The sequence below is a fragment of the Hirundo rustica genome, chromosome 2, assembly GCF_015227805.2.
Source record: "Hirundo rustica isolate bHirRus1 chromosome 2, bHirRus1.pri.v3, whole genome shotgun sequence".
Lineage (NCBI taxonomy): Eukaryota > Metazoa > Chordata > Aves > Passeriformes > Hirundinidae > Hirundo > Hirundo rustica.
This window is the reverse complement of record NC_053451.1, coordinates 27699766-27723975: the sequence shown is the minus strand read 5'-3', so window position 1 is coordinate 27723975 and position 24210 is coordinate 27699766. Positions and strand designations below refer to the sequence as shown.

At 42.1% G+C, this 24210-nt stretch overlaps 1 protein-coding gene across 1 annotated transcript in view; it reads left to right on the top strand.

The window, feature by feature from the left end:
• Nucleotides 1-323: 323 nt before the first annotated feature.
• Nucleotides 324-24210, top strand: part of TBX15 (T-box transcription factor 15) — a 57552-nt gene continuing 33665 nt past the window's right edge. The window contains exon 1 of the mRNA XM_040054374.2: nt 324-623. Within this exon, the coding sequence (XP_039910308.2) occupies nt 422-623 (202 nt within the window). The 5' untranslated portion in view covers nt 324-421. The remainder of the gene's footprint in view (nt 624-24210) is intronic.

Below are 24210 nucleotides of genomic sequence, written 5' to 3'. Positions count from 1 at the left end.
TTTTTTTTTTTTTTTTTTTTTTTTTTTTTCCTTGACAGGCGCACGCAGCCTGCCTAACTCTTGTAGGGGAAAAAAAAAAAAAAAAAAAAAAAAAAAAAATCCCAGAAGTTTGGATCAATCAGAGAGAGACAGAAGGAAAGGGGAGAAGGAAAAAAAAAAAAAAAAAAAAAAAAATCCAGCCTGCAGCCCCTCTGAGCAAGTGCTGGGACCTGGGCTGAGCACACCCTCCTGGCTCTGCCTGCGGAGTATCTGCAGCCTCATGTAGAGCCTTCAGGAGACTGAGGGCTGGTTCTTCTAGGGGTGCAGCTGGGGAGGGGTGGGGGGGGGAGAAAGAGGCAGGAGGCTCTGCCTCTGGTCCCCGAGCTGTGTGCTCCCAGCCACTGGTCGCTCCTCTGCCCAAGGGTCTGGGCTGGGGGATAAGATGAGCGAGAGGCGAAGATCGGCGGTGGCCCTCAGCTCCCGAGCGCACGCTTTCTCAGTAGAAGCCTTGATCGGGACAAATAAAAAGAGGAAACTGCGAGACTGGGAGGACAAGGGGCTGGATTTGTCCATGGAAAGCCTCAGCCCCAATGGCCAGCTGGGGGACAATGAAGACCCGACTCAGTGCCTGGACCTCAACCCCGGTTAGTGCGACTCCTTTCTCTTCGGGACCCCCCCGCCCCCAGCCCCGCTCCCCCCCAGCCTCTCTCCCTGAGTCCTGCCGGGGGCTGCCCGCCGGGCAGCGCGTCCCGGAAAACATACGAGACCGGAAAAAAAGAAGCGGGAATTTTGCGGCGATTTCTTTGTTGTTGTAGTGGTGGTGGTGTTATTATTATTATTATTATAATTATTATTATTATTACTACTATTATTATTGCTATTATTATATTTTATTTTATTTCATTTTACGGGGACTTTCGCTTACTCGCTCTGTCTCTTTCTCCCCCACATAGCTTCATGGTCTCCCGCGAGGGACAGCGTGTCCCCTCTGCTTCCTTTTTATTCCTCCCTCCTCCCACTCCTTCCGTGCCTGTCGATCGCGATAGTCCTTCCCGGGTGTCTCGGGACACGCGTTTCGTTTTGCCGCAGCGTTTCCCAAGCCCCGATCGTGGAGTTGCCGGGTGGGTCGGGGGCATAGGAGTGGGGGTGCGAGATGCACCCCTCTCCTCTTTCCCGAGTCACCGGCCACCCTCCGTGTCCTCCCGCGGAGACAGTGCCTCCCTAAGCGGGGCTTTCGGTGTAGGAACAGGATATGGGGATCCGGGATCACCGCTGCCCCGGGGCGAGGGTCGCCAGATCCTCGGAGCGATGGGGACCCGCTGTAAAACCCCGCAGCTCCCGGGATCGGACCCGCCGGGTTCCGGGCGGCGCGGCCTCGCTCCGCTCCCGGCACGGAGCTCAAAATCCGCGGCGGAGGCGCGGGGGGACGCGGAAGGGAACCGACCCTGTCCGGAGGGAAAACGCTGCCGGCAAGGAATAGGACTGAGCGGGTAAGGGGCAGTGCGAGGAGCCCGGCCCCGCTGCCCAGGCCGGCTCCTCCCGGGAGCCGCGGCGCATGGAGCAGCGCCGGGCCCGCGGCCGGAGGGACGGGGTTAGGGGAGAGGGAGCGCGACACTCCCTTCCTGGCGTCTGTACTTTTAATTTTAAACTCTGGTTTGTTTATTTCTATTTAAAAGGGATCCAGTAGCTCGCGGCTATCCTTTGGCTCAAGCCAAGCCCTCGGTCTCCTCTTGTCCCCCTCGGCCGCCTCTCTCCGGCCTAAAACGACGGTTCCGCAAACGCGGCCGCGGATCCGCGACGATCCCGAGGGTGAAAACGCGCTGGGCCTCGCTCCCCGAGCTGTCCCCGAGCTGTCCCCGAGCTGTCCCCGAGCTGTCCCCGAGCTGTCCCACGCCCCGATCCCCACAGCCTTGACAAGGGACGGAGGGAGCGGCCCCGCTCTCACAGTTAGAGTGTGGGGAGAGAGCGAATTTTAGATGATTTCTCTTTGCATTTAGCGTTCGGATGGGGCAAAAAGGTCAAACGATTTCATCGCGCAGCCCCTAAGAAAAAGGGCAGAACTATCCTCCGCTCCCGCCAAATCCATCCCGCTGCACTTGGAACAGCAAACACCTTTTAAATTTTGTTTTTATTTATTTAGGGTGACGTTCCCTGAGCTATCAATTAGCAAAAGCTGCCCAAAACTCAGAGCACAAAAAACCCAAACCAACAACAGAAAACAAAAACAAAATGAGGTGGGGGGGAAGAGTAAGAATTTTACATCGAGGTATCAAAAATATCTGCTGTAAAAAAAATTATTTAAAGTGTTTTTGAAGGGAGCTAAAGACCATGGAGACCTCGCCCCTCTACGCCCTCAAGAAACCGCGTTTCAATTTGCTTTTAACAGCAGCAGCCTTTCCCGGCGCGGATCCTAAGGAGAAGTAGGTAAAATCTACTGCCAGAGTCGTCTCTCTCAGCATAAAGGAGAGGAGACAGCAGCGATCAGCCAGCCAAAAAATAGTCTACGGTTTCAGAGGCTTCCCTGTTCAAAAGAATAAATACACGACCAAAACTAAAAATCCTCTTTCTAATAACTGAGCGTATCTGTGCATCAGGTTGGGGTTTTTTTGGTGGTGGTTTCTTTTTTTTTTTTTTTTTTTTTTTTTTTTTTTTTTTTTAATGAACCATTTCTCATAAATTTTTAGCCGCACTGGAATATATTTTTGTACGGCCTGCAAGTTTAATTTGCCTATTTCTCCTTGAATTCGAATTGGAAAATTGGAAAACTCCCCGTGCGCCCGGTTGGAGAGCGGGAGAGAATGGCTGCTAATGCCTGAAACCTCAGAAAGTAAACGTGATGTTTTTCATAAAGCAAAGGAAATCAGGAACAGTTTGAGAAATCATTTTTAGGAGGTTGATAGACTTTAAATAAAGTCCGCGACTGTAATTTGCGCAGTCACTTCATTAAACCTAATTCCTCCGCGGTGCACTTTTGCTGCTGGGTGAAAATTGATTAGCCGCTCTATAATGACCACCAAATTCCATCTTTACAAGAGCTAATTAAGAACAAACTTTACACCTAACGCATTTTAAACGTGCCAAATCTCCGGCGATATAGAAAAAAAAAAAAAAATTAGAAAAGGGAATTTTTATAGCGTCCCAAAGGTTCAACACTCAAAGCCGCTGCCCCTGAGTAGCGACGGGCTGCTCCTTCTGCTGGTACGGGGTTGCTTGCGGAGAGGCCGCAAGTCCTACTGTACCCCCTGGGAAACCAGGTCTTGATTTTCGTGGGATGACTTAAACAGGTCTAGCTCCGTTTATCGATCTTTTCGCCTAAATCGCCTGCATTTCAGCGCGGGAGGCTCTGAAAACCATTCAGTGCGGGGAGCTAAAGGCGGCCACTAGTAGAGTGAGGCTTCGCTCTCCTTTTCCCGGACCTTTTGCGGGCAGGAGGGTTTGAGGATTTCTCTCCCAAGATGGGGACACGTCCTCCGGCAGGGGAGAGGGGAGGAGGCGGCGGGGCGGCCCCGCTCCGCTCCCCTCGTCGGTGCGGGTCTGTGCTGGACCTGTCCAAACCGCAGCCTTCGGGAGAGCCCGGGAGGCAGCGCTACACCTTTCCCAGTTTTGGCGGAATCCCTGACCCCTTACAGTCTTATAGCCGTGCCCAAACTCTTCGGTGACGGTGTTGGCGAAACGGAGTCTCCCCGAGAGGCCTCCCCTCCCTCCGGAACCGCATCTCCTGGGAGAAGCGAGGTGGCAGGCTGGGAGGTGCTGGGTCGGGCTGTGGCGTGGGCAAAGGTGAGAAAAGCAAGCGGATAAATCCCCCAGGTTTGTTAAAAAAAAAAAAAAAAAAAAAAAAAAAAAAAAAAAAAAAAAAAAAAACACACCACCCAAACAAACCAAACATCTCCCGTTTGCATCCGAGTTATTTATGTCTCAGCCATGAAGTTTGTCGCCAGAGTCAACGTGCTTGCTTTTTTTTTTTTTTTTACGAGACTCATTTAAAAGAGGGATAAATCTGGATTTTAATCGTGTGCTGGTTCAACCACGAACTTGTGAAAAGGAATTCGGGATTAGGGCGACTCTCACGTCCTCTCCCACACCCCGTGCCCTCGGGCAGGCCGGGGGAGGCAAAGCTCTCCCGGGGGCTCCGGGAAGCCTCCCCGGCTGCTCCGCCGCCGCCCACGGCCCCGCTCCGGCATCCTCCCCCGGCGCTGGGTTCTCGCCGCCGACAGGCCAAAGGAGGAGGAGGAGGAGGAGGGTGGCGGGACGCCCCTCCGTCCCCTTGGCAGGTTCGGTTTCAGAGGGCAGCAAAACAATGGGCTCGGATGTCTTCTGGGTATTTATAGATTTAACCTGAGAGGCGGAAAGGTCACGGGGGCCCCAGGCGTTGCCTCCCGTGATGTATATATTGTATATATTGTTTATATTGCTTATATTGTTTGTTTACCGGCGTTCACGGCGGTGGCATTCGTCCGCCCGTCCCTTCGCCACCCCAAAGGGCGCGGGGACAGACCGAGGCAGAGCCGAGCGCGCTCCTTTCCTCGTCGAAAGTTTAAGACTTATTTGAATTTGTGGAGAGGGTGGGTGGAACGTGTCTCCTTCACAAAATTACGGCTGCTGCTTCCGGCGCTCAGGGTCTCTTCACGGCGAGACGAGCACAAGGCGCTTCAGAGGCAGAAAGAAACGGAGCGGCCGCGAAATAGATAGACTTTTTCGGCTTTGGGGCCGTCCTTTTCCTCGCGAATAAACACACAAGCGATTTTGTAAACCAGTTTTACTACCAGTTCAGTCTTTGTTTCTCACGTCCATCCCATCGGTATTTTTGGTTGCATGTATTGAAAGTGCACCTACCGGTTAAAAAAGCCCCGAAACGACCCGAAAGCAAACAAACAATCCCCAAACAACACATTAAACAAAAGAAAACAAGGCACTTTTCAGAGTTTAATTATTCGTTCCTTGTGTTTATCTGAATCTACGCTGACGAACATCTGCAAAGAGAGAAAAAACACTGCACACGTTTTAAGACCCACGATGTGTTTATTACGTATGCTTATCCGTAAGATTAAGACCCGAGAGTTTGACAAAGCCTTCAGGGGCTGACAAGAGTAAAATCTTCAGCTCTTTTAGCGTGGCGCGTTGTTCTCCTGTGTCTCCCGGGAGGTTGCATCGGTGTCCATCCCAGCCCAGCTCCGCTGCGGTGCTCCTGCTCCTCCTTGCCCACGGGCAAAACCCTTCCGCCGGCGGGGGTGTGGGAGCCACGCAGCCCACCCACCCTCCGGAGAGGTAAAGAGATTCTAAGAGCAGGAGAAAATGCGATTGATCCTTCTACTTCCTTTTTTTCTTTTTTTTTTTTTTTTTTTTTTTTTTTTTTAAATACCCTTGCTTCCGAATGCTGATATTGATGGAGTCCGTTCTTTGAGCAGTGGCTGCTAAACCCGCGAAGAGGGAGTGACTTAATTCGGTTTCTCACTTCAGCTTTTGTTCGAGTGCTGAAGGGTAGATGGGGCTGAAGGTGGATGGGGCTAGGATTTCAAGAACTGGCAGAGCAATTTTTCTCGTCTCTCTCCCGAGGTAAAGCACATTGGCTCCATCGTCCTTTGCGTGAGGCTCGTAGATGAGCAATGCTCTGTGACGACGAGATGTAAGACAGAGTGTCAGCTTTGCTTTGGGACTGGGCGTTATTGGTGAGAAGTCTTCCTAACGAATTTGTGTGTGTCTGGGATTGTAGAAATTCATTCCACCCGCTGGATCATCAGTTTGCCTCTTTAAGACGGGATACAGAGCTCCCTTGTGCACACGGTGGAAGGAAACGCGAAAATCTGCCCCTCCTAATACCTCTGTTCCCGCCATACCCCAGCAGCAGAGCTAATGCTCTGGTCTTTCCCAGAGGAGACAGTTGCAGGAGGCAGATGGAGTTGTCCACATGAGAGCCAGGAGAGTCGAGCCCTGTGGGAAAGGGTTATCCTAGTCAAGTTCATACAACTCTGACCTTGGAGCCCCAGGAGACAGAGAGCGAGAAGGAGTTGTTCCTGTGGTAACACGCGTCTTACTGAACTGGGGAACTTCTGACGCTGGGTTTCTGAAACTCCTCCTGCAGAGAGGTGAATGACTCACGCTGTATTAAGAGGGCAGGTAACAGAAAAAGAGAGGCAAACCTTAAAGCACGGCGGAGCAGTAGAGAAAGGGCAGTGTGTCAATCAATATCCTCCCTTATTTTATATGTGTTTTTTTTTAAACCTGCAGGGTTTTTTACACAGGTTTATTCCATCTGCTGGTAAGGGGAAAGCTGCTGTTTCAAAATATGTTTCTTGTCTTCGACAAGAACTTTGGGAGAATCCAAACAGCTTCTGTTACGTGCAAAAGTCAAGTAATTCCTTACGAACCATCAATCACTTCTCCCTCCTCCCATTTGGGACTGAGCGCTTATATCGAATATCAGCCCAGCTAGCCTCTCCTCAGGCAGAAGTGTCCTGCTTTATCCGTATCTGTCTTTAAGAAAAACTGATGTTTTTTTCAGATGGAAAAGTTGAAAGATGCGTTCCAAAAGCGCTGCATTCAAAAAAATAGCATTTACATTGTTTTACAACACAGTCGGTGCCATTCGAGTCACTCCTATTCACACAGATCACTGTTCCTATTGTAATCCGCTGGATTCCTGAATGAATCTTTGCTTGCGGCCTTAGGTCTTCAAAGACCAAAATTTCTTTCTTTTTTCTTTTTTCCTTCCCCCTGCTAACGTTTCTTTTTCCTGCCTTCTGATCTAGATTAATAAGGTTGCAATAGTTTAAATAATGCACTCAAACCAGTCTGAGAGTATTGAAAAAAATTCCTGAATATATTGAGACAGGATCAGATGGCATTTACATTGCCCTTTTTGTGAAATCAGTGTCAGGTGTGATTTAAATCACCCCAAGTGTCCATATTGAGATGTGTAGCTTACACTGGTGACGTAAAATCAAATTCAATGAAAGGAATTAAATTTTCTAAACCTGACTACATTTCAGAGATCGACAGGGTTTCCCAGAGAGCCTGTGTGAGTTAGTGCCCATTGATGGAGTTACAGGACTTAGTGCTAACTCTTCATTCTCTGACATCCTCTTAAATAGTGCATTTACCTGGCAGTAATGGGATGGCACCTTCTGTTCAAATCCTGACAGAAAAGGCATCCTGGGTGTACACAGCCCCGGGCCGTGTCTGCCAGCCTGGGAGTTGTGGGGCTCCTTTGGGAAGAGCAGCAGTGGGCACCTGGGTGTAGGGAAAATGCAGGCAAGTGGGGTCTTCCCTGTTCTCCAGTTCCTAATCCTGTCCAGAGCAGCTCTGCATAGCAGGACATCGAAAGATTTTGCTTCTATAGTTTTTTATTCGAATTACAGTTTCCTCAGATAGAGAGTACTGTGCAGCAGTCCTGAGACTTTTATTTTTCCTTTTTTTTTTTTTTTTTTTTTTTTTTACCCAGAGGGGGAAAACCTCCAAAGGTGTAGCTTTCTGCTGCTTTTTTCCAATATAGTTGAAAATAGGTTACAATTGCAACCTTTACACCTGTGAAACATCTGTTGTCTCGAAATACAACCCCATTGCATTTCCTGTGTTAAAAGCTGTAGTGCGCTCTGGTGAGAAGTTCTAGGGAGAGATAACATAGCGGTATGGTAAAATTAAATTGAAATATCTTTGAAAGAAGATTGAGGATTTTTGAAACTGAGAAGAAATGAGTGCCAATTGAAATTCTAGTAGCAATTTGCATCCTGGGGGCATTTTTAAATTGCATATTCTTCAAGGTCGGAAAACAATGAATCAGTAAATCAACCCCAGGAGCGATAAAAGCGCTCGTGACAATAATATTTTCAAAAACATTTTCATATAGCCTTTGCTTAACTGAGCTATTGATCTGAGAGTATTGTGAAGGCAGTGAAAGGATTGTCTGGGTAGAGCCCTGTGACTGTGGGGGCTGTCCACTGTTTGCTGTGTGTTTGCAAATGCAGCCCCTCAGCTGTCAGAGGGAAGGATTCACCTAGTGAGTGGCTTAGGCCAGCACGCACTGATTCACAGCAACGGAGGAAGTCCGAGGAGGAGTTTCATTTTGGGACTCAGCAGTAAAAAAAAAAAGGTGAAGATAGTGAGGATTCACTCAGATTTAGCTTAGTAAAAGCTTAAAAAAATTTTTTTTGGGGTAGAATCAGGAAAACTTAGGGTCTGGCCAGACTTTATTTTTGTATCATCAAACTACCTAATGTTTTCAAGTTGTGCAACCATTTTAGAAATGGATCTCAAGCTTCCTTGTTTCAATTAATTAAAAAGTAGTTTTAAAATAGATCATGAGTTAGCAAATAAAGAATAAGGCATTTTTATTTACATAATACTAAAATGCAGAATCTGGACACTCAAAACTGCTTCCCATATTTTCTTTGTCTAAAAGTCAAAGCTATTTGGAAAATTCTGCAGGATTTAATGAAGTTTTAATTTCTTCTAAGATGGATTTTCTTGGTTAATTTTATAAATATATATATAATTAAAAATAAGTTCAGCTAAACTCTTGCATGATAGAACTTACCTCCTGTCATAGTGGATGGCTGCCACTGCACCTGTTCATTCTTCTCAATGAAGCTTTTGCTTTTTGGGAAAGAAATCTTCCAGTATTGTTAAATGGACATTTCCAACTATGTCCACATGTGTAGTTCTTGGAAAGGAGCTTGGGAAGAAATTATTGCAAACCACCTTTGAAAGAACCAATTTAGAGTTTCGAAAGAGTACTTAACCAACTGGTTAAAAGCTGACACAAATCATATTAATAATCAGCACATTTATATGAATGCAGCCACAGCAAAAATTGTTTTAAAATCAGTGGGTCAGGGCACACAGAATAGTTATGAATGACTTACAGTTCCTTGGATGGGGCTTTACAGGGGCTGGATGCACTCCATGACCAATGAATCAACAAACCCAAACTTCAGCTTTTAGGAACTTCAGGAAATAGAGAAGTCCCTGATCAGAAATCTCCCCCCAAAACCAAGGAGAAAATTGAAGACATTGAAGTGTCTTTGCTTTTAATAAGAGTGAAGAACTGTGCATCATAGACTTCTTAAGAAGCTGCATTAGTGATAGCAATATCCCTAAATAAGATATTGCTGCCTTATTTTTTTTTTTTGGTGGTGGTGGTACCAATATCCGTCTGGATGCCTATGCAGAGAAAATAATTCCAATGAGAGCATGTTATAACACTTACAAATGTATGGTGCATATGATCTGTAGGGTTAGGGAGGCTTTAAAAATAGCTTCTTCTTGGTTTATCCCTGAAATGCCTGTAGATCAGCTCTGTAAGTCTGAGTTTAGTGAAGAACAAGGAAGCTTGGGTATAGATGGAGATTCACAGACATGTTTTTTATTTTTTACCTATTGGCCACACTGGATTTTCCTCAATCCTGCTCTGAGGATCCTATTGAAAGGTCAATTATTAAATGTTCATAGGTGTTATTGTAAACACCTATGACTTTTACAAGAATCACTTTCTTTGGTGAAGTAATTATCCCGGTTCTGCCCTGTCAGCACCCTCTTTCAACTTTGTGCTTTGCACAGAAAAAATGGAAATGAATTTTAATTGTGCTTTAAGCAGCCTTTCTCACCTTTCAGGGTGAAAAAATTGTGGAAGGAGACCTATTTCCTGGTACCCTCTCAGACTTGATGAAACATTCCCACTGGCTTTTTTAAAAGCAGACTTCAGCCTTCAGGTTGTGCTGGACTCTGCTGCTGCCTTAACTTGTGATTAAACACCATGCAAGAATTGGGACAGGCGATGTTAAGTTTTTAGTTGATGTATCCTAGCGTGAAGGTTTGTGTGGAAGCACTGCTAAAGGAGGGCCTGATTCTTTGACTTGCCAAGTGTCTGCGCTTCAAAGGACTGTATGGTGCTGATTTTCAAGGGTGCAACTTCTGTGACCTTCTTTGCGGTGGTGTAATCGCCGTGGAGATCTCAACCTCTCCCTTGATTTCTGCTCTGAGACACCCTAAACAGGTTGTGATAGCCAGCAAGAGGGCTCCTCCTCAGCACAACAGTCGGGATAATTTGGGGGGGATTCCTTTTTCTTCTGCTTCAATAACATGTCAGTCTGTAGGAGTTAAATAATCATGACAGTGAGGTTAATAACTGGGTGTTCATTTTATGCTGTAGCTGGACCACGTTTCCTCTTCAGATTTAGTGCAAATGCTGGATAGTGTGAAAACAATCACGTTGGATCAGATGCAGGTTTCTGGATTGTGCCTGTCTTTGCAATTTCTAAGTGCTCCCGCCATTAAATTGTGTCATACAATGACACAGTGCTCCATAGAAGGCAACAAGGCTGGTATTTTTACACTGAGAAGTGTTTTGTTTTGTTTTGTTTTGTTTTTTTTTAATTCATAAAGTTTAATCTTTTTATGCCAGAAGATTGTAGCAAGTTATGAAAACACAGTTCAGCCCATGACTCTGGGTGCTTAATGGTTTTTATTTTGCCCTGGATTTTAAAAGATAAATAGAAGATTTATTATTGTAGGATTTAGGGGTTTCCTGTGCCAAGCTCTTCGGAGCAAATTAAAAAAAAAAAAAAGAAGTTTTCATTTAGCATCAAACAAGCCTAGCAAAAAGTCTCCATGTGCCTAGTGGCAAGGCAGGCACATTATTCACCTCAGTGCTGGGGAGTGTTAGCCACATAAAGCGTAACATCACAGCGCTGTTTGCAGGTCCCTGCGATGCTGACGGAGCGGCAGAAAGCCCACGCTGCCCCGTCTGAGACCCCTTGGATTATTCTGCACAGTGTAATTCTGTTTACTCCACAACTCAGGAAATTGTGCCTGAGCTGGGGAAAGGGAAGGAGGCAGCTGTGGAAGTGCCTAGCAGTGTGCCGTTCCAGAAATGGACAATAATTAATAGCTTTTGTGAAAATACAGCCATAAAATGCAAGTTCAGGAATAAAAAAAAACCAAAAAACAAAAAACACCTCAGTCTGCTTCACAGAATGAAAGATTCGATTGTGGATTGTCTGGTTATTAAGAGCATTTCAAGACTGTTTGCTCAAGTTACATTAAGGTGCTGAGCATCATTTATCCAGGGTCATGCTGGAATAATTGATTTAGAAGAAAACGAGAAGAGGTTGGATTGAGTACACACAGGGCACGTAAGAAAGTAATCCAGTGGTTACAGCCTTCCACAGAAAAGCAGTTCAGCCCCAAAGAGGAATGGAAAATATCTGGGGCATTTTTTGCCCCTGTTCTGTTGCAGTGTCAGATGCCCTGCTCCTGGTTGTGCTCTCAGACACCCACAGGACTGGAATATCCATAAGCTCCTGTAGGTGCTGACTTGTCCTTGGGCTGAGAAATGGTAGAAAAATAGCAAATCAAGAATAACAGTGCTGCAGCTTAGCTGGATGAGGACTGGGTGTCCTGAATCCTTCTGGGGGGGCTCACCCTGCAATGCTCTAGGGAATGAACCGAGTCACCGTTGTGTTCATCACAGGTGTACATCATCCTCCTGGGAATGAAATGATGGTGAAATCAGGAAGAGATGAGTTAATAGTGCCAAAGGAGTAGAAAATCAGAAAACTGATAGAAAACCAGGGAGAGGGATCACTGTTGGGAAGGAAGGGGAGAATGAGGTGGGAAAGGGAGCAGTTCAGGGCTTCATTTCCTACCCACCAGCTGCTCTCAGCATGAGAAGAAATTAGAAACTATTTTCAGACTTTCTCCCTGCATCTGGGTACCTTCCTGTGTTGTTTTTATATTTTTTTCCAGAATAATGAATAGCATGGTTCCCATACATGAAATACACTATTCAAAATGGTTTCTGAAGGCAACTTAGGACATTATATGAGTAAATGTAATAATTTGGTGTAGTTCAGATATGTAAGAGAGAGGAAAGGGAAGACCTCTCAATTAAGCAGAAACTTTCATGAAAAAGTGCAGGGTTTCTTCCCATGGTCCTTGTTCTCCATTGTTTAACACAAAAAACTTAGTAATTTCAGGAAAAGTTAAAAAGACTCTTCTAGGGGAAGTATTTTCTCTTATGGTCAGCTTCACTGGATTTTTTAGAATAATATTTAAAATCCCATTTGCAACTTTTGCTACTTTATTCAGGTCTTTGGCCTTTTTATAATCAATAGCTGTTATACACGGAGTTCCGTTTATTTTATTGTGCAGCTGCATTGGCTGAACACTATGGATTCTCATTGGATATAAACATCATATATTTCAGTGCCTTGTAGTATTAATATTTAAATTACCAGCATACAGAAGGTTTTTTTATGTGCCAGAGGGACTATGTTAGACATTACTGCAGTGAGTGTAGTTATTTATTCTACAGGTATACCTAGAGGCAATTTCTAATTGCTAATTAAATTACGCGTAACACATTTCTGACTGTTAAGGTGATAATTAAACTCAATTTATAATAATCAAGTACTTCAGATAATTTAGTCTTCCCCCTCTACTCAAAATTTTTACTTGTTATATTGTTTATTTGCATGTTTTTCCTGGGAGCACAGCTGGAAGGAAGAGGGACCAGCTTTTCCACACAGCAGCAAAAGCTTTTTGAAATGCCATTCTGGCTGGTACCCCTGAACTTAAATGAAGAATTATAAATAGTAGCAATAGTTTCTTGTTTAAATTATTGGCAGTTGAATGAGAATATGTGTTTGTGAACTGATCCTCAATCATTTTACTTGTGAATATTCAAAGAATTACTGAGTATTCATGAGGATGCTTGACAGTCATGAATTAAAATATAAATAGTTACGTCTCAGGTAGTTGTTATTTGCTGTACCATTTACAATAATGTTTGCTGTGCAGGCAAATGGGAAGAAAAAGCTTATTATTATGGTCATCTAATGAAGCGTATAATATTTATTTTACTTTATTTTCCCCTGAAAATTAAGCATTTATTTTTTAGTCTTCTCCCCCCACCCCACCCCAATTTCTGCTTCCTTTTTTTCTTTATTCCGCACTCACAGTTGTATTATTTTTGACCTGTCTGAGTCGTGACTTTTGTCCTGGCAGTCAGGGTGTTTGTCCAACTGTGTTTCTAAAGCAGGAGGTGATTCATTGTTCGCACTTGGGCTGTTGCACGTACTTTGACTGGTGACTCCTGGGGACGGCCCACTGCTGTCCTTCGCTCACCTTTAACAGCACAGCAGCAATTCACATCCAGGGACACTGCAGCTCTACAAAGAGTGATATTTTGAAGGTGTGGCTGGTCAGTCACCCTCCTTTAATAAGGCAACATTCACACCGATTCTTTACGCTGTGGTTGGCTCAAGTTTTTCCTGTGTACTCACTAAGGTGTGATCTTCGCTGCATACGCCAGAATTGCCTCTTTGAGCACAGCAGGTATCTTCACTGACACCTCTGTCACAAGGGGACTTCAGCATTTATCAATATTCTTCTTGTGGCCTGATTTTGATATAATTTAATAATAAATTCGAAAGGACGGTCGATGATATTTGAGTAGGAAATCAAATCTCAGTGCAGGGGAAACCCTAAACGAAGAATGAAGAAACAATAAAAGTAGAGTTTTGTGAAATAGAGCAGAGGTCTTGAGATTTTTGTTTGTTTGTTTTTTCAGTGCACAATGAATTACAGGTGAGATATCCATTTATAGAGGGGTATTTTTTGGAAGAAAAAAAAAACGCAGAAAATCCTGAACTATGTTTTCTCTTTGTCTAAGATATTGTGAAAAAATCCCTTTATTCTTGTATATCTTAACAACAAACAAGGGAATAGAAAGCAGTAATTTCTCCTTTTGTGAGGGCAGAGGAATCTGAAGCTGGAGGCCTAGTTTGCTGAGTTTGTAGAGCAATTAAACATATCAGGATTACGAGTTCAGATTGTTGGCTCAAAATGCATCCTGATTTAAAAAGGAAAGAAGAGGAGCAAGTTCCTTGCACAAGGGATTTACCAAACTGGAGATCTAATGCAAATTTTCATGAAATTTTCATTTTTCAAAGGTAAACTGAAGACTCTGATAAAAAGGTCACTTTTTAAAATGAGTACATGAATTCCAAAAGCTATTATAAAATATTTGTTTGTTTGTTTGTTTGTTTTTCTTCAGAAGAGTTTTTAGGTACTTCTATAGGGCCAAATTCAGCAAGCAACTGAGAACTCTAGCCCATCCATTCCCTGCATTTAAACAAAAGCATAACAGTGATGATGACTTAGACTTTAATATTCCCCATTTTTAATGAATGTAGTTCTCCCTCTCTTTTTTTCGCTTTTGTTCTAGGATTTTTTTTGAGAACGGAGGATTTTTTTTTTTCACTGAAGACATTTCTGCTACTGTTGCCATCTCAGAAAAAGTGACTGTTTAATATTGGACAGAGTTTGAATCCCATTTTACTTGCTATACACTTTCTCCACATCATGTGCATGTATAAGTCTCTCCCTCTCTAGACAGATCTATAATATGTGCACTTATATAGAATTTAAATTATTGCTATACAAATATATATATTATATTCCATTTAATACTGGTATTTTTCATATGTTTTTTGTATAGGTATGTAGTATAATCTTTTCCTAGGGACACTAAAACACTGCATTTAAACATTTAACATAGGTATTTTAGAAACGCCATTCTTCTTCATTCCCATTTTTCATTTTCTTTGTTTTTTTAACAACAAGTGTTAGATACTAGTGCTACATTTGATGGCTAAAGAGCAGAGAAATGTGCTTTGCAAGAGAGGTTTCATGCATTTGGTAGTGAAAGTTACTTTAATTTTGCAATGGAATTTTCACACATGTTTTTGCACAGAGCAACAAGACAAGGCCTTGCTTTTTAATGGGAGAAGCATTGTTTTAGGTATAGATTTGTCCAATTAAGTTTGCAGCAAGTAGGTAAAGTTCGGGACTTGAAGGCAGAACTGCCTGCTGTCTTTGGTGATAATCACTCAACAAGAGCATTCCCGTTTTTCCAGCAGATATATTTGTGGCAGCATGGGTTTCCCTCCAGGCGAGAGTGGATGTGAAATCTTCTTTTAAAGGGCGATTCGAAAAATTCCCTGCGTTAAACAGAAGTGCAAAAACCCCTTCTAATGAAAGACAGATTGCAAGCGTTTGCCTAAGATTATCACTCTGCTAAACCGAAGCAGAGCAGCCGAAATTCCTGCATCATTTACGTCCAGTGAGCAAGACACAGGCAAAAGCTGGAGGGAAAATATTTGATAATGGGCGAGCAAACAGCTGTGAGGAAGAAAAAGCTGCACTTTCAGTCACTGAATGTCTTGGCAAAAGAAAGCATTAGTTTAGTCAATGCCAAAGGAAGCAAACCCTGGGCTGTGCCATGCCATAAATCCTTAAAGGGACACTCTCTACTTGGATTTAAAGGAAAGGATCAGTTCTGACGTCCTCAGGTTTCTTCTCCTTTTAAATACTTTGTCCGGCATTCGAAAGTGTTTAAAACTTTCATTTCTGTTCATGGGATCTTTCCCTTTTTTTATGTTTGCAAAGGTGGTTTCTGTTAGCCTGTTTCCTCCTTGCTATCTGAGGCCCTGATCCTGCCAAAATGTATTCACGTCCTTTATTGCAGTGGGTCTCCCATCCAAATCCCTCCCAGCAGGAAAGGTGAGCTCACGCTTATGTGTTTGTAGGAGCAGCGCCTAATTGTAGGGGAAATGGAAACTGCGCAGAGTTTTGTCTGTGGCACAAAATAAACAGTAGAGTCTATGGAGTAAAGCGTATTTCTTTAAGACTTCAATTATAGACGTGCTAGATGTGATGTGTAACTTTAGTAAGGGACAGTCCCTTCAGAGAGAAATGTAATATTTCATCTTGTATAGTTTTAAGCAGAAATGTCTATTAAAATAGTATGTATTGAAATTATTTCAGTTGTGAGGTGAGGAATCAGGTTCTTTATTTCCATCCTATATTTTCATTTCAATGTAGAACTGTCAAGTCCTTTTGTTGCTTGCCATGGAACTCCACTGGGATTTTGATTTTATTTCCCTCATGCATGATCTTGTTTTGCACATTTAGCAGTTCTGATGTTGGAACTTTAGGTAAATCCATTCAGAATTTGCGGTGTTTATTAAACCACCTTGTATGGTGTCAACAGAAGACAGAATGTTGAACAAAATTAAATTGTGATCCCTTATATGCCCTTATTCAGAAAAATAGTCTCACTGAAGTCACTGGGAGCTGCAAAATACATCAGATGTGATTTAGGCATTTACTTGGACCTAAGAGTCTAAACTGCATTTGAAAATGCACTGGTGAGGGGAAGTGTGCTTAAATTATTTACATGCCTTCAAAGGTATATCAAGTTTCAAAGTTTGGTATTGACATGCATGATCATGATTGAAAAATCCAGCCTAGCCACAACAGGCTGCCTTCACCTTGTGCTTGAGGTAGCTGAGATAGACTGCAAACCTGCTGGCATCTTACAGAGCTTGGTAAAGTCGCTGCACAAACAGCTCTTAGACCCAACATGAAGAATGGGAATGATAGAGCACTGAGCTGTTAGGTGAGAAATTTTCTTTCTTTCTTTTTCTTTCCTTTTCTTTCCTTTTCTTTCCTTTTCTTTCTTTTCTTTCTTTTCTTTCTTTCTTTCTTTCTTTCTTTCTTTCTTTCTTTCTTTCTTTCTTTCTTTCTTTCTTTCTTTCTTTCTTTCTTTCTTTCTTTCTTTCTTTCTTTCTTTCTTTCTTTCTTTCTTTCTTTCTTTCTTTCTTTCTTTCTTTCTTTCTTTCTTTCTTTCTTTCTTTCTTTCTTTCTTTCTTTCTTTCTTTCTTTCTTTCCAACCTGTGGTAAAAGTTGGGCAAAGGTGTTCTGCTATTACCCCAGTTTTGGACTTCAGTTGCAGGAAAGTTATGTAGAAGAGAGGTAACCTTTATTTCTCCTTCTGTCTTCTTGCACACCAATGCAATTATTTTACTGAAAGTTGTTTGCAGAGCACAGGCGAGATGGCATTATTTAGATCTTGTAAAATAAAATATGAACAAGCACATACCAGGACTTCAGGAAGATTTTATTAGCATTTTCCACCAAGTTTTGCTCTTCCTCTGTGTCCTGAACTCTTGAAGACTTTAAAGGGTGTTTCTGTGAAAGAAACAAGCCTCTTGCAAGCAGCTGGACAGATGATTTGCATCATGTTCTGATGTCACCAGAAATGTTAGTTCTCCCTGCCCCTTCCCCAATGACTGTATCCTGTTGTTTACCAACATTTTCAGCTCCCCATACATTTCCCCAAATATCTCACAGCATCCCAGGTGCAGGTGAAAGTTTTCTCCATCTGGTTCCTGTCTGAGGATGTTTTCCTGGGCTCAGCACATAGAGCAAGTAGTCAAGAGAGCCTCTTCAGTGAAGGTGCTAATTTGTTTTTGATTTTCACAAAATGTGTGGAATTGTAATTCATTTGATGTTGCTGTCCTTCTGTCAAAGTTGTTAGAAACTGACCAGCAAGTCAGTTTGGAACAGTGGGTGACAATATTAAGGGGAAAAGGAAAATTTACCAACTGCTGGCCTTCTGTGAGCCTAAATTCCTAAGAAATACAGCTAAAACCTTTGATATGTAGACAGGCAATCTATCTGCTTATTTTACAACCCAATGTTGAAAAGGGATGCTTTAGGCTAGAGTTATTTTATGTGCTTATGAAAAGATGATGAAAAAATAATTTTCCACGCTTTCACACATTTTTTGTCATTTGTATAGCTTCATTCTTCAACTTTCAGACTGAGTGCTACTTCAGTAAACAAACCCAACAGCATAAAGCTTGTGCACATGCTCCTAAGAGGTGCTGATTCTCTGTGCCCCTTTGTTCCTGACACAGGTATTTTAAACAACATTTCCTCTCCTCTCCCAAAATACATATAAGGAGGTGGCTAACAAAAATCAGTATATCATCATTAGCAAAAAAAAAAAAAAATCACACCCTGAAGGTATAAACAGAACATCAAAAACTGCTGGTTTAGAGACTGCAGATTCACACAGATGTCCATAGGGTGGTTTGTAGTGTTTGGCACCTTGGTTTAAAGGATGTTGCACCTCATTTTTCCAGAAGGATATTTGAGTTGCTGCACATTCAATTCATGTACTGTAATATTACTTTCATTCTGATTATGGCAAATTATCCAGGAGCGTTTCATTGCTGTGCCTCAGCTACTTGGATTGTTTTAGAAGCCCTGACAACTCAGACTGAAATGTTACCCCTTATTTGGTAAATGGTAACATTTTAAAATGAGAATGAAAACACAATTAACCTTTCATAATTTTTTTCAATGGTTTGACATAAATAGTTACACCCTCTGGGTAAAGATTTGCCTGTTAGGGAACCCAGATTGAGAACCCATTTACCACATAAGACAAATTAAAACCCCCTATTAAGAGTTCAGTATAGTTGGTTGGCTCTTGTGTGGAACACTGGATATGAATTTCATCAGAATATTTATAGATACAACATTCCTCCTTTGTATCACCATCTGCTCACCACCTCTGATTCTCTAGCTGAGCTTCAGGGTCTGTACCAATGTCAGCGGAAGCTTTAAAATCTGCCATTAAAATAGAAACAACAGCAGAGATCTGCTGTTAAAATAATAGCAACAACATCCCTCTGTGGGATGCTGGGGAACACACAACTATGGACAGGCCTGATCCAGCATTCCTTTCCTGCCCTGGGAGCTCTTTTGGGGGGTAAAAATAAGAAAAGAAAGAATGCACAGGCTGAGCCCGTTTGTGTACAGATAGATGGAAATGTGGAACTACTTTCTCCCATTGTCCTTCTAGTTGAACACTGGGGAGAGATTGGAACAATGCATGGAAATGCCATGGAGGGAATGTAAAGAGATGCTCAGCAGATGAATTCAACATAAACATAGCTAAAACCACTGATAAAGTTAATTTATACATTTTCCAAATGACTCTCCATGTAACTGTGACTAGGCCAGCTTCTACGTGTGTTATACAGTTAATGGCAGCAGGATTAGGATTAACAGGAGCAGTGCTTATACTGGATTATAGTGGGACTGAATTTAGGGGTCATGTATGAAACACCCTGAAAACACACACAAGTAGAGCTGTAGCAAGAAAACAACGTGTGAAAATGAAAGTAGTGGATAAACGTTAACTTTGTTGTCTGGCTGATTTTTAGTCGATTGTAAGGGAAAACCACTGAGCAGCATCATCTGGTTTGGCCCATGAGCTGTTCCTTTTTTTTTTTGAAAGGGTCTAAGTGGCCATGGTGTGGTTGAGACATATTCCTGGAGCACATCTCAGAAGACACACATGTCTAATGAATTCACATCATGCTCATCAGCACAACTTCTCAGCCCATCTTCATGTGTTGTACTAGCAGAACTTCAGACACAGTGTAGCTCCTGACAAGAAAATAGTGTTGTGGTGGCTGGTCTGAAAGGAAAAGATGATCACAGTGATCACTAGGATATTTTGAGAGGCTTTACTTTTCATATTTTGATGCAGCTTTAATAAAAATAGTCTCAAATGTAACATAATGAGCTTTTCCTAACAGAGAGAAACTAAGGGCTTTAAAATTACCTTTTTCACAGAAGAATAATTTAGGACCAATGAATAAAGCTAACCATAACAAAAGGATAAAAAAGTACAAATCCTCAAGACAGAAAATGCCTTTGGATGATTTCCTATCCAGAAAAAAGTATTGTGAGTACCATTTGCAATGGATGTTAACAATGTAGAATCGGTGGGGTGTTTTAGATGCTTGGAGTGGGATAGATAGGACAAAGTGCATCTCTAGTGCAACAAAACCTGTGAATACTCATCCTCCACTAAACAAAATTACAGTAGTTCATTTACATAATGTAGGAGGTTTGCTGGTTTTGATGCAATTACCTGCTGAAGAGCTAGACAGAAAAACAATTCCGTGTTTTGTGGTGCAATTACTGAGAAGTGTATCACTCACTGCAGGAGGCATGAGGAATGCAATCTGGAGGATTGCCACTGTTTTTAAGTATCAGCAGTATGTCAATGAAGTGACTGTGCTGAATATATTAGTGATAATTGATAACTCATCAGAACATCGTTAAAAGTAAAGTGTTTGATCTCTAAAATACTCAAGACCCTGGCCAGCTATTACAGGGTACAAATAGACACTTGCAGTTTCACGGCACAGGAAAAATACGCACAGAATTAATTAACAAAGACTAACACAAAATGGCAGCGTGATAAACAATCAATTAATGTTTCAACAATGCTGAAGTGCAGTGGGAATACAACCTTGTACACAAATTCATTTGCTCCCCTATTGTGTAGGAATTTTTTGGCTTCCCCTGTGCATTCAGGGAGTGCTGCTGGTTAAGTGGAACATCAGATGAAGGTGTAAACTGCCCGTGTCTCTGCTGTCGGGGGGAAAAAGCTTCTGCATTTTGTTTTAATCTAAACTGTGTGAGTCTGTCGGCAAGACTGTGTGGAAATGAACGGGAGACCAAAACAGGAGGGCAAAATAAGAGATCTCCATGAGATAAGGGAACCCAATTTATTATTTTTAATGACAGGCATATGGAAGAGACGCGTATACCACAGTAGTAACAAGAAACAGCTTACCATTTAATAACAGGAGAAGATAGCATTTATTTTTATGGCAGGTCAAGAGCCCAATCCACAAAACAGATGAAACTTTGCTTTCATGAGCTCAGCAGGCCAAACCCACACCATGAAAGCCACGACTGCAGTTGGACTGGCCTTTGAAGTTAGCTGTATCAGGCACATGAAGCCCTGGAACGTTACAGGACAAAACCTTTAAAAACTACTCTAAAGGGGAAGTAGCATAAAAGGGGGAAAAAAAGGCAAAATCCACATTCTTGTGGATAAAAATCAGTTCCAGTGGCCTGAGTGAATTTTCCTTTGTTGATACTATGTGAGGCTGACCCAGCAAGACAGAAGTATGAATACAGTAGCCAACTGGGGAGATCTCCAGTGAGATAAGAATTATCTGTGCAATCTGGGATAAATTCTTTTTATTTTTGTTCAGTAAAGTTTGTGAAGTGCAGACTGGTCTGCACCTTTTCTGTGTGCCAGTGACTGCAAGGCTGTGATCTGTAAGAGCTTGAGGCATGGGCTCAAGGCTTGCATTTGATCTCACACAACTATAGCCTTTTACTTCCTTGCTCTTTTAAGACACCATAGGATTTCTCCTGGTCACTCCGGGTTTTGCAGAGAAGCAAACTGGGATGGCAAGCATAGAGGAAAGTCTCTGGCTAGAGACACCTTTTCTGTCAGGGATCAATCTGCTTGATTAGGAAGTAATAACAGTTTGTTTGGGTACATCAGCCCAGCTCCTTCTTGCTCATTCCTGGCTGCTTTCAGCTATTTTCCATTCAGTGGATATTTTACTATCCCTTCTCCAAGTCTTCAGCTTCTCCCTTTTGTTTCAGAATCCTGTTCCATTGCTTTTCCCTGGAAAATTCACCATGCTCATTCTCTTAGACTATCTTGTCTATGGGAACATTAGTGTTGATAATTCTCCCCAGATGTTGTCTGGCACGTGATCATGAGGCCAGGCACTCCCTAAGCTATTTACCTTCTATTAAATAAATAAGGAAAAAAACCCCAAACCAAAATGAAAGATGTTTTCCTGTTTAGGCAACTAGAAACCTACCATCCAAACAAAGCTAGAACATGCAGAAATTGCAAAACAAGATAGTCAAGATTCACAAGAGCATTAACACGACACATATAACTTAATAGAAGTATTATGCCCATCAACAAAATTAAAGAAAAAGTAGTATGTGAATAATGCATGTGCAATATGTAAAAAATCAATATTACTGATAAAAAATACCATGACTAGGAATTTGGGCTTAATCCCTGCTGAATTTCTGCCTTCCTTGTGAGTAAAGAATAGAACTTGAATTTAAAGACACTTTCTCATCTTCTGACTAATTTCTAGAAATGTGAACTGATGGGCTTGTCCAGCTCGTGCCAAGGTGTCCCAGAATTAGAAAGCTTTAAGGAGAAAAGAAGAGGGCAGTTCAAGGATGAGACTTGATATCTTCCAGGTTTGATCATTCCACGCGCAGGGTCTCACAGCAAGGAGGATATCCTCCCTTCCTTCTGCCCCAGCTGAGCTCCACGAGAGGGGCAGGCAGTGAGCAGCCCAGCAGATCCTAGGGGATCTATGGTCAAGTCCACTCAGGACATTTCTGTCACCCCAGGTCACTGGCGCAACCACGATGACAGGAAAGCAGCTTGCACCTAAAGAGGTTCTCCAGGACACAGAATATGCACTGAGTTGCCACAGAGGCAGATACATAGGTAGAAATATGATTTTATTAAAGTTGGTTTCACACCTGGAGGATGAGTAGCATCTCTCATTCCCTATGCTGTGGTATCTATTTCTCTTTGAAATTACATGTGTTTTAGAAATTATTCCATTTTTCCTTGAGTTCATCCACATCAGTTGCTCCAAAATGCAAAAAGGTCAGATGAGAGCTTGTATATGATTACTGCTGATTGTTGTTGCTGATAGAATAGAGGACTTCTTGATTTATTATCACAATTTTTTAAATAGTATTTGATATCCACCTCCAAAAGGGTTAATCTAAATGGATGACAGCTGTCATAATACAAAGAGAAATATTCATTGGACTGATTAAAGAATTCTTTATTTTTAACTCAGATGGTAAAGAGAGAAAGATGAAGGGAAAAGAGTATTTTCCTATTTACTCAAGGAAGGCCAAATAAAGAAGTGGTTTTATTTTATTTTTTCTTTCTTTCTTAATCCCTTTCTTATGCAGTACTCATCTCAGAAATTTTCTCACACCATTCTCATTCTCTATTAGTCTACAAATATGGCTTTGTCTTCAAGTATAAAGCATCCTTCAGCCGAGTTTTTTGTTTCAGCTGAGCTCTGTAACAATGTGCTACCCTTTCAACCCTGTAAGATTTCCCATTGTGGGAGGCCTTAATAGTATGGAACTGTTTGGTTTTGGCTCTGTCTATTTATTGCCAGATGAAATTAATGACAACAGCTTTTCAAGTCTTTAAAGTGCTGTCTGGTACACACAAAAGTACGTGGTGAAACGGGAAAAGAATGCGAGGGAGCATTTTCTTTTTCACAATTTTTTTTTTTAGCCCATCTGAGAAATCCCTGTTCTTACTTCATTTCATAAAGTTCCTGAGGACTTGAGACATGCAGGTATTTCATTGAATCTTTAATCCACAGTAGTTTCTGAGTTTGTTTTGCTTGGGTTTTATTTTTTGCTTGTTTGTCTGGTTTATTTTTGGTTTCGGGTTTTTGTTTTGTTTTGTTTGAAAATGCGGAAATCCAACACCTTCTTTTTCTCTTATTTCACAATTTTCGGTGTGGAAGCTGAGCAGTATGAGGCATCCTGTGCTCCACGTTTCCCAGAGAACTATTGCAAGTCCTGCTTCTCATCTGTCCCTCACTTGCTCAATTTTGAGAATTCTCCTTAATTTCTCATGGCCAAAATGAACAGCTGTCAGCTGTCAGCAGGGCCTCATCAACTGTCTTTCCCTTGAAGACATTCAATCCAACAATCCACAAACAAACGAGCTGTAGGACCTTTATAGAGCATAAGTGCCAGTCCTCAACATTTCTTCAAAATTTTACTGTTTCTGCCATGAAGTCCTGTTGCTTAATTATTTCTACATCCAGGGATAAGAAGTCCAACCCATACAATTTTCAATATTTGAAATTTCCTGGGTTTTAAGATTTTACTTATTTTACTTCTCAAAGAGAAAATACTGTTCTACTGAGCATGATCTTGATAAATAAGTCTAAGGACACCATATTTGGTCATAAACACATCTGTTCCTGCTGCCTTATTTACATTCAGACTTTCTGTGAGAGTACTCACTTCTTCCTTTGAAGTGTGTTATCCAAGAATTCTCAGTGTGTACATATATATATATATATGTTTATTTTTATTTTTATTTTGTGGTTCTGTGGGAAAGAAGTCCCTAAAATTGGTTTTTGGAGAGTTGAGTAATAAATAAACCCTTTTGGTCTCAAATCTCCGGACATCTCAGCATGCTGCCATATGTCCTTTGCTGTCCATTTTGAAGAAACTGCCATATCATCTGCTTTTTCAAAAGCCTACCCGCCATCTTTCCCTTACATAATGCTTTGGTTTGTGCATTTTTGGGTTGGTCTTGTTTAACAGACTTGCAGGAAATCCAGTTCTCCAATCCCTGTGGATTTAAGCATATTTTAACGAAACCTTTAAGTAACTTTCTCTTTATCTCAGACTGAAAGGGATTCACCAGGCCTTTTCTTCACTGATTCTTGATTTTTTAAGATGGAAAATTTT